The sequence below is a fragment of the Mastomys coucha genome, unplaced genomic scaffold, assembly GCF_008632895.1.
Source record: "Mastomys coucha isolate ucsf_1 unplaced genomic scaffold, UCSF_Mcou_1 pScaffold20, whole genome shotgun sequence".
In the NCBI taxonomy this organism is placed as follows: Eukaryota; Metazoa; Chordata; class Mammalia; order Rodentia; family Muridae; genus Mastomys; species Mastomys coucha.
In genome coordinates, this window is record NW_022196903.1 from 91,098,364 (window position 1) to 91,109,631 (window position 11,268).

Sequence of the window (11,268 nt, forward strand, 5' to 3'; positions counted from 1 at the left end):
AATCCACCTGCCTCTGCCTCCCAAGTGCTGGGATTAAAGGCGTGCGCCACCACTGCCCGGCTACATTTAAGGCTTTTTGTTGATATTGATCAATGCTATTCAGTTAGATCCCACCCATGTGTAAGCCCTTGAAAAACTAGATGAAGTCACCTCTGCTACATCTCCACCTGAACTTAAGGGCTGGCAAGATGAATCAGCACTGCCTGTTCTTCCAGGGGACCCGAGGAGTTCAGTTCCCAGCACCCAGAGGGCAGCTCACAACTGTAATACTAGTTCCAGGTGGCTTGACCTCTTTTGACCTCCACAGGCACCGGGCACACATGTGGAATACAGACACACATGCAAGCAAAACTCTCTCTCACACAAACATAAATAAATAAAACCTTAAAAGCAAAACAAAATATTGATATTTTGAAGGGGTGAGAGTCCTGAGGGACTTTTAGGAAATAGGTCTGCTGTATACCAGTAGATTTTGACATATTACATTTCAATGATTGTATATTGTTGCTGGTGATGGTTAGTTATATATCCCTGGCTGTTCTGGAAGTCACTATGTAGACCAGGCTGGCCTTGAATGCACAGAGATCTACCTGTCTCTGCCACCAAGTGCTGGGATTAAAGGCGTGCACTACTGAGCCTGGCTCAACAGTATTTTTTTAAATACCTCCTATGGGCAATGCCCTGCGATTGTTACTGAGCTGTGAGCAGGTCCTATCCCTGGTGGCATGCACACACAGGACTGCCCTGCCTGTCTGGATCCACTACCCAAGAGCTGTGCTTGGCTTTCATAAGCCTCAGTTTTCTCTTCTGTTAAACGGACCAATGATGCCTGCCTCCAAAGGTTATCCAAATACAAGTTTATGTTTGTAGGGTACTTGGGTCAGAGCCAGGCTTGGAATATCCATCAGTGAGTGGTTGAGCTAATGTGTTGTGGAGAGCTTGCCGAACACTTGGCTAATTGTTACTAAATAGACAACAGCCACTTAAGAGCAGAAACAAAGCTAGCAATAGCTATCTGCCTCCACATCTTCTTTCCACAGAGGAAACAGCTCAGTTATTCTGTTGACATAGCTGTGTCATCAGGCCTCCAGTTCTCAATTTCTATGACCACACTGGGCTGGGAGTGTGGATCTCTTGGGTGGTTTCCTGATGCATCCTGGGCAGGGACTGTGGGTCTCATGGGTGGTTTCCTGATATAGCCTATAGGGAGGAAATCTGTCCCTCTGTCCCATACCTGGCAGTCACAGAGGAATAGAGAAACAGAAGGGTGGGGCATCAGCCTGCCCCACGGACAGACTGGGCAGCAAGCTCCCTTCTGTCTGGAGTAGCCAGGAAAAAGGAATGTGCCCTGACAAGCAGAGGAATGCTGGGGAGCCTGCTGCCTGCTGCGTAGGGCAGGGGGTTTTGCTCAAGGATCATAAGATTACCCCCCCCCCCCAGGGGGAGCACTTTGGACAGAAAGGATCCAGTTCTCTTTGACATCATGACAAAGTGCAACTAAACATCATCCAGGTCTGACAGTAAGGTGGGGTAGGAAAAGATATCACAAGGCATTGAGACTTTTCATGGCTCCTGTACAGTAGGTTAATCATTTAACTACAAATTTAAATGGAAATGACTAAAATTTCAGGATAGTCACAGCCAAGGTACATCAAGTAATGAGTCACTTGGGGAGGGTGATTCCCTTTTCCCCATGATGTGAAGCAAAACATATCAGGTATCACTAACTTATTCTAAAGGTTCTATCTGGTGAATAAAGATACTGCTAATGCCTTCTGGGGTACCAAAAAAACCATGTGCACTGACTCTTCCCGACCACCAGACATGGGAGCACTGTCTTAAGCTAAATCCCATCCAGGAGAGAACAAAGACTCGCAGAAGTACCCCATCCACTAGCCAGGACACCCAGGCAACAGGGATGGATCTGGGACTCATATGCAATCACAGTCAGGATCCAGACCTCCAGCACAGCATCATAGCATATCATTTCTTTCTTCTTCTTTTTTTTTTTTTTTTTTTTTTTTTTTTTTTTTTTTTTTTTTTTAGTCAGGGGGAAATCTATAGGGACATCTGTTGTATTTTAACAGGAAGAGGAGGAGAAGGAGGAGGAGAGAAGGAAAGAACAAAGAAGGCAATTATGGCAGTCATTTTGTGGAATAAGACCAAGTCCCTTGAAATAGGGTCTGATTTCATAGCCAAAGCTAGTCTTAGACCCATAGTGATCCTCCTGCCTCAGCTTCCCAAGTGCCGGGATTACAGATGCGCCCTGTGACCTGCATATCCCTCAACTTCAGTTACTAGTGGTTTGCAGCTCAGGGTAGCTGAACTATTTCCCCACCTACACCCACCTCCAGGCCATCTGGTGGCGGGAAGGGACTTGGCTAGTGATCACTTGGGAAGGGAGGATGCTGCCAGGATGGTGCAGACCCTGTGCCCTGTACTACTGTGCTTGGGAGAATCCCCTACTTTAAAGGAGATAGTAATCCAGCCGGGGCTGAGAAACGCCAAGTTAGGAGGCAATATTTTGTGTTCTTTCTAGGTCCTGAGACGTTGGATATGTAAATAAAGATGCTTTGCTCCATAATAGTAAGTATCAGAGTTCTGATTCTCGGGCTGGTGAGATGGCTCAGCGGTTAAGAGCACTGACTGTTCTTCCGGAGGTCATGAGTTCAAGTCCCAGCAACCACATGGTGGCTCACAACCACCCATTAAAACAAACAAAAACAGAGTTCTGATTCTTTCACGTAGATAGTACTTTTAGAATCAACATGGTTGCTCAAGTACTTTTCTAAATATAAATGCTACCTGTTACCTGCTAGAGAGACTTAACTGTCCCAGACTAAAGAGGTCCTGCATACCCAACAGTATCAGCTGTGGTAAAAACACTTGTATAAGAGATCCCAACAGAACAGTCTCATTGTCTGAAAACTATTTTTCTTCAGGTGTGATTTTATAGCCATATGTCTGGAAAAAGTCACACCTCACAAGTAATCAGTTAAATATGTTGGCTATTTTGCAAATAGGTTTAGATGAAAAAGTTCTGGGTATTAAAAAAATGTGTCATGTTAAAAACTGGATATCTAAAATGACATCATCTCACCGATGTTTCCCCTGTGGCCAAGTCTCTACTGAGGGGCTGAGGGACTGGCCTCCTTCCTGTTAGAACTTGCATGGGGGCTCATGGGCATGCGCATCAGACCACCAGGCCTGGCACGGTGCTGTTCCCAGGGGTCGCCTCTGTTTATGCTTTAAATTTCTGAGTTTGTGACTGTCTCTCTCCCTGTCCCCACACCCAAACCCCAGGACTCACTGCTTCTCAGGCTGATTTCCAATTTGCTCTAAATCTAAGGATGGCTTTAAGTTTCTGGTTTTCACACCTCTATTTCCTGAGCACTGGGACCAAAGGTATACTCTACCATGCTTGGTTTCTTCGGTGCTGGGAATCAAAGTTAAGACCTCATAGTGTTAGGCAAGCACGCTGTCAACTCTAGGCAAACGCCTGAGCTACTACTCTACGTGTCATTTTTCTTTGTGTGTGACAATTTTGCCATTGGTTAAGGCCTAGGTAGGGCAAGTAAGAGGGTGGCCAGTGGGTATGAGGTGGTTCCCCCGGTTCAGAGCTATTTTCTCTTCTGCAGAGAACACCTGCCATGCCTATGCAAGAGATCCTCTCATTCTTGAAGATGTGGTCAGTGAACATTCACCCTCCCGCCTTCTCATGGGCAAAGAACAAGCCGCCATATTCTTTGCGAGCATTTCATCATTCAGGTCTTAGCTTAAATCTCACTTCCCTGAACCCACCAAATGTCCCTCCCCATCCCGTGCCTGTTCTTCCATCTCAACAGAATTGTAGTAGAGCCAGTTCAGAGTTTACAATGATATGATTTCCTTGTTTCTACCGACCATCCCTCTAGAATATTTTCAGAGAAACAGATAAATTAGCAGCCACGATCACTTCCTTCAGAGTATATTTTTACATTTCTTTTTGGTAACAAAACAACTTGAGTTATAGCTTTGGCCACAGCCTGCCAGCATGAAGACAATGAATGATTCCCAGCCTTCCTTGCAATGAGATGGGACTTCCTAAAGGAGAAAGGGTTTGCTCTACAATGCCTTTCACCTTTTTAAACTATACTCAACTGAATCTTGTTAAGTCCTCATTAAAGAATTACAACCCCTAACTGGGATTAAGCCCAGAGGTGGAGAGAGAGAGATGTCCCAGTGTGCAGGAAAGTACTGAGTACAGGGGGACACATTTCACTCTGAACAATTTCCTTTAGCTCGCTGGATGCCTACAGCACCAAGCTTGACAGATGAGAAAATGAGGGGGCAGAGAGGGTAAGTGGCAGTTCCAAGGCCCAGCTGGTCAGTGGGAACGCAGAACTGGTTCTCATTTCAATCCCATGGGCTAGGATTGGCGGTCTCCTCCCACTGGCTCTGCAGGTTTAAACAGTCAGATTGATTATTGGTGTGTCTGAAGCTTAATTACCCACTTTCCAAACAGGATGGACTGGTCTTCTGGCCACATTTTGTAATCCGGTGTTTCTCCTCCACACCAGACAGTGTGTTGTATTGACGTAGACAGCGCTCTCCCAGTCTCCTACCTAGCCTTAACCCTACTCTGGGATAGAGGGACCTTCTCTGTGGTCCAGGGCGACAAGCTAACAGTGCAAAGAGCAAAGTGAAGTTGATATAGTCATAATGTCTGGGATTAGACAGATAATCAAGCTGCTGCCTTTCGATACAGGACCAAGTGCTGCTATAACAGTGAACAGAAGGACTTTGTGTATATTGCTTAACACATCCGCCTCCAGGCACGAGGAAATTCCAACAGTTTTGGTTTTTTTTTTTTTTAAATCACTTAACTGAAGGCTAAGAGTGAAGATATTCACTGCAAGGATCTCTTATCATGCTCTGATGTAATAAGATGCTAATCTTGAGAGACATTTCATTAGGATGGTCTAGAAGATACCTAGAGTAGCAGTGTCCTTTTGGTTCCATACTTCTGGTCTCTTTCAGGCCCTGTTGTCCAGAGGAAGTCTGTGCTGTAGACCAGAGTTAGGTCATGACATACACACTAATGCCTTACTCGCCCACTGATGGACTATCTAGTTTCTTGTGAGTGATGGTTTTTTTTCTCTGTTTCAAAATGCTGAACAAGGGTCTAGAGAGATGGCTCAGGGGTTAAGAGCACTGGCTGCTTTTCATGAGTTCAATTCCCAGCAACTGCATGGTGGCTCACAACCATCTGTAATGGGATCCAATGCCCTCTTCTGGTGTGTCAGCGACAGTGTGCTCATAGACATTAAATAAATAAATAAATCTTTTAAAAAGGCAATAAAAACCCAAGAAGAGGAGCTGGCTCAGTTGGTAGGGTATTTGCCTTGTGTGCATGAAGCCTTGGGGTTGAACCTCAGCCTCATATAAACAGGGCACAGTAGTGTACACTTATAACCCCAGTTGAAGGCTGAAGAATCAAAAATTCAAGATTTCTTGGCTATACAGCAAGTTCAAGGCCGGTTTGGGATACATGAGAACCTGTCATAAAGTCATTAATGATTTTTCTTCTCATAGATGGCAAGTACATCTTCATGCCTTACGGGTAACACACAGGGGAGAAAAGGGTTTACGAGTAAGGAATAGGGACTGAAAACAGGGGCTTCTAATATACCCGGATTGCTTTGCAAAATCTTTCCCTGTCAGTATAAAAATATTTCACATACTCTCTTTAATTGTTTGCCTCCCTCCCTACCAAGGAATGATTTCTCCTTATCTGGTGATAGCTGTTTATCAGGCATGGGGCAGAACATAATCTCATTCAGTTCTCACACCCTCCCCTTCAGCTAGTGGAATTACAGTTGTGCAAGATGAGGAAGACACCTTTAAAGAGGGGAAAACTGTACCCAGGATCGCACGGCAAATAAAGACTGGGAATGTAGCTCAGTGGGAGAGTGCTCGCTTAGCCTGCTGGAGTCCCTGGATTGGATCCTCGGCACGGCAAAAATACACACAGATATCCATACAAACACTCACAAATCCAAACACAGAATCAAGATCACAGAGAAAATAGGCATCAGAGCCAGGGTGGAGAATGTCCCCTCAATGCTTGGGCTGTATCATAGTGCTTCACTGATGGAAAACCACTTGGGCCCCCTGCCCAACCCCAAGATTGGCAAAAACTTAAAGCTAGAACAAATGAAGAATGCTTGCTAGTGCCCTGGTAGTAAAGCAAACATGGTCTTCAGCATTTAGAGGCAATAATTAACAGACATTATCTAGAAGGGCTAGCAGGCCTTTACCAACAGGCCTTAAACACCTGCTTTCAAAACCAGCCTTTTGGCATGAGCCTCTGATTCTTGGTATACCTCTCTCCTGGTTTGCTTCTGCAGCCACAAGGTAGGCACATGGCCATTCATCTGTCAGCATAACCTCGATTCTTTTCTAGGCATTGGAGGACTTGCTGCACAACCAGATGCTGAAGCATGAGCCTTCTTTTGTGTGGGTGCTCACAATCCTTTAAACTACGCATCCTTTTAACGTGTGCAAGCTGGCCAGGAAAGAGCCCTGCAGAACCCACTCCTGTCCCCAGCTCAAATCAGTAGGTTACAGAAAGCAAGATCCACCATCGGATTTCAACAAACAAAAGCAGGGTGCAAACCACAGCTGAGACTGGACCCCTGAAATGATGGAGAGGAGAGGGCGAGGAATCGACAGCACAGGGAGAGAGCTAACATCCTGTCGGAAGTGAAAGGCAGGTCTTGAAAAACGAAAGAGGAAAACTGGCAGACTGATAACAGGAAGTGGCTGCTGACCCTGGTCTAGACTCTGATTGTGATCGGTGTGAAGCAGGGTGTACCGATTTTTATGAAGCTGTGAATGTGAGGCAAGGCTTGTGAGTCAGGAGCACTAGAGAGGAAATTAAGCTTCGGCATTTGCTGTGAGGATCTGATTCATCATTGCGTGGGGAGAAAAAAAATCTGATGGCTCGTTTTTTTGTTCCTTCATACACTGCAAACACAGATTTATGAAGGAGAGAGGAGAAAGAACTCTGAGAGTGGAAGGAATGCTGAGATTGCCCCCCCCCTTTTTTTTTAAAGAAACATTTCCAATGTTGTGAGAATTTTGGGCTTCCCAGGCTGTGCTGATTGCTTATAGGTTGACTTGTGAGTTGATGTAAGTTCTATTTTGCACACAAGTTTAGTAAAACCGAACAAGACTCTTGTGTGTTCTTTACTAAAAATGTAAAATTCAGAACAGACTAATGAGCAGAAACTATCGTACTCCAGGTGAGCTATGCCTTAAGAAACCACGAAAACAATGGCTTGGCAGGGACTCTTTCTTACACTCAGTACCCTGAGCCCACTGTCCCAGCCACAGTGGAAACTGTAATGTCCATCCAAAGAGAATTGGTAGGTAGTTAGGTGCCGTGGCTCACACCTGTAATCCTGAAATTGGGTAGAGGGTGGACAGGTGATCATGAGAGAGAATCTGTTACAAAAATTATGTATGTCCACATAATGGAACTCCGGGAAACTTTAAAAGTGGCCGGGGGTTGGGGAAACAGCGGTTGCCTGGCTTTTGTAAGGCCCCCCCAGATCTGTTCCCCAGCATTCCTCATTCCAACGCATGGGAAGGGAAGCCATGTTCTGCCCAACACGACCTTTTGTATTATCCATGTTAATGTCACAACCATGGCGTGGGGACAGGAAAGGCGCTCAGTTTCCATAACTTAAGGATGATTGGGAGCATGGCTCGAGAGTAGAAGGAGTCTCAGAAGACACAGAGCACTGCTAGTTTCCAGGGTTGGTTTACGAAGAGCACAGCGGGAGACAGGTGGGCACGTGGGAGTTATTTTGGACTGTGATGCTGGGTTCTGATAAGGAAGGTGAGTTAACCATAGTTTATTAGTAAGGGGCTACTGTTTCACTCCTACAGCCAGCAGGGACGGCAGCAGAGTGTAAGGAGAAAGAGTAGGAATCTCACCCAGAACAGCGTGAGTAGGTAGGTTTTATCTCGCTGTACATGAGGAGACCAACAGCCACTGGATGGTGACCTATACAGATTCATCAAATCATAATAGGTGACCCCGTGCATCTTCTGCACTTATACTTGAGGTGAGAACAGAAGCTTCATAAACAGGTTTTCCCCCCACCTTTTTTCCCCTAATTTTTTTTGGGAGACAGGGTTTCATATAGCCCAACCTGGCCTCTAACTCAGAACATAATTGGCCTTAACTTCTGATTCTCTTATCTCTACCTCTCAAATACCAGGATTACAATGATATAATGATAAATAGTAACTTATTTAGCTTTGGAAAACCCAAATCTGATAGATTCTGGCCCTTTAACCCATTTTTTTTTTCTTTTCAGAAAGCAGCTCTATTTGCTATAAAAGACAGTGAAAATGAAGATAAGCAAAAATAGCTGTGGTTATAGAGAGATTGCTTATAACCATTTCATTGTCAAATAATCACCACAAAAACTTTGGATTTAAGCTGAAGTGTAGGGGCTGTAAACCATATTGCAGTTAGCTTGATAGCTGAACCTTAGTGCACAGTTTAGGTTATTGCCTGGGCACAGGCAATATGGTGGCGCGGGCATGCAATCCTAGCACTTGGGAGGTGGAGACAGAAGGATCAGTTCATGCCACACAAGAGCCCGTCTCAATGACTAGATGAGCCCCTGCAGAACTGGGTTGATTGTGCATAAAGGAGTCATTTTAAAAGGTTACACTGAACGTGAGTAGCCTTTGTACCATAGCTTCACCTAGCGAAGTTCACTACCTGAGAGGGTTCCAGGTGCTGCTCAAAGTGACACTGTCAGATCTAGAACATGCAAGGTCCCTAAGTGTCCACAGCGGCTCACACTTACTTTCCGAGGCTTCACCTTGTCTTGTAAGTCATACTGGCCGATGCCTTTGTAGCTGATCCCAAGCCACCATGGAAGTCCCTGCTTATCCTGAAAAGATAGAAAATACATGAGACCCAGGGCCTGGGGAATCTTCTAGACAGGAAGTGCTGTTTATTACTATTTTTCTTTAAGAAGTACCAACAAGCCAATATACATCTGTGCTGGTAAGCAGAACTCTACTGAGAAACTTAACTTGTTAAAATATTTGCTTAGGGTCTCTTCAAATAATAAGCACACATGCATAGCCATATAGTATGGGTATTATCATCCAAAAGACTAAAGCACTACTGTTTTGATTAAATCATTTGAGAGAATAAAAAAAAATTAGAGTTCAACCAAGAATTAATTCAACCCAAAGTTAGTTATGACTTTTAAAAAAGGCCTTTGTTCTCTCAGCTAAATCACTAGCTATAAAGGCTGGGACGTTTCCAAGGGATTACTAGGAAAAAAACAGAGGTTCTGAGCCCTGATGCTCAGAGCACAATTAACAATGAACAGAGAAGCAAGAATACCTTTTAGGGGAATTGGACAACTCCACAGCGGCATGAATAGTCAGTCTGCCATACATGTGAAGAGCAGATATGTATGATATTCTATTATAAATACAGTATGTCTTTCTAGGTTTGTTTATTGGGCTTTATTTTTCCCAATGAAAAGAATGTATTGACAGAGGGACACCTTTAGGGTTAGGCATGTGTGTATATGCAAAGCAGAATCAGTGAGAATTAAGATTAAATTTGGATACATTTTTAGCACAGTCATCCTCAATACAAAAGTGTGCATTATCTGATTTCCCTACATCTGCAATGGTAAAGATTTCAACATTGTCATGACATCGAAAGTCACGGAAGAGCTTATCAGTTATGAAATTATGCCTCTCTCAAACAAAACTCCCTTTATCTACACTGCCTCCTTTACCATCAAAATATTTCTTAGCCAGCTTCTTCCTGTTTATCCGAACAAGAAGACAAAGCACACTGATGAGCGTGTGATAATGCAACATTTTCAGAATCTTTAGCATTTCCCATGGATGTACGCATAAACATTGAAGGCTGACGTGACTGTCACACGGAGGAGTGAGCAAATGAAGAGCCAGGAGCATTCATGAGGCAAATGATAGAAAATAAAAATCACTAAGGGTAGATAATGAGGATGGCTGAGAACAGCAGATGGACTCAGTGGTATAGTATGGACTTAGCATGCCATGGGTCCTAGGTTCAATACCCAGCATGCAAGGGGATCAGGGAGGAAGGAAGAGGAGGTAAGGAGGGAGGGAGAAATAGATGGATGCATGATGGATGGATAGATAGATAGATAGATAGATAGATTGGAATATGAGCTAAGAGGGAAATGTAGCATTTTGCAAAAATGATATGCTTTATAATTTGCCACAAAAGTAATAGACTTAAAACATTTAAGAAAACAATTCTATTTAAAATGGTGAAATTTTGGGGTTGGAAGGATGGCTCAGGAGTTCAGAGAGCTGGCTGGTTTTCCAAAGGACCAGAGTTCAGTTCCTAGCACTCACATGGTGGCTTTTAACCATCTAATACTAGAATTCCCTGGAATCTGCTGCCCTTTTCTGGCTTCTATGGGCACTGCATGCATGTAGTACACAGACATGTATGCAGACCAATGCACACATATAAATCAGGTAAATAAATATTTTAAAAGATATTTTAAAACACTGCAAATCCTAGACACAGTTCACACACATATTGAGATGCTGCTCAGTGACTTGCACTGGTTGCTGTGCATCATGGGAAACTCTGGAATATGAGAAGCGCTTACCTTCACTGCATAGTAATGGACTCCGTAGGTTGGTAGGGCTTCTACTATTTTCATATACCTAAAGAAATGGACACATTGTAAGCTCATCAAAACAGTAAGAGGGTCCTTTGGGAAAAACTGATTTCAGGAAACACAATTTGCTTCTGCTTCCCTCATTTAACCACAGCTAAGCTCCTTGACTCAAGGAAACATAGCATAGTAAACCACTGTAGAGAGTGATATGGTTTGTACCTTATGCAGCTGTCGGTGGCTTTCTTTTCTTTTTTCTTTTTTTCAGAACAGCTTACATTTTTTTTTATTATTAGAAATTTTCTTTATTTACATGTAAATTTCTCCATTCCCAGTTTCCCCTCCAAAAAACAAAGAAACACACCAAAACAACAAAAACAAACCTCTGTTGCCTCTCCCCTCCCCATGCTTGCCACCCCACCCTCTCCCACTTATTGGCCCTGGCATCCCCCTGGCATGCCCCTGTACACTGGGGCACAGAACTTTCACACGGCCGAGGTCCTCTCCTCCTATTGATGATCAAATTGCAATCCTCTACTATACACACGCTGCCAGAACA

The 11,268-nt window shown here is 44.0% G+C and overlaps 1 protein-coding gene across 6 annotated transcripts in view; it reads right to left on the reverse strand.

The window, feature by feature from the left end:
• Frmd4b (FERM domain containing 4B) overlaps positions 1 to 11,268 on the reverse strand; it is a 319,697-nt gene that overhangs the window by 27,687 nt on the left and 280,742 nt on the right. For all 6 annotated transcript variants that reach the window (XM_031382703.1, XM_031382704.1, XM_031382701.1 and 3 more), the window contains 2 exons: positions 10,701 to 10,758; positions 8,871 to 8,957 (listed from right to left, as the gene is read on the reverse strand). In XM_031382703.1, coding sequence (XP_031238563.1) covers positions 8,871 to 8,957; positions 10,701 to 10,758 — 145 coding nt within the window. The remainder of the gene's footprint in view (positions 1 to 8,870; positions 8,958 to 10,700; positions 10,759 to 11,268) is intronic.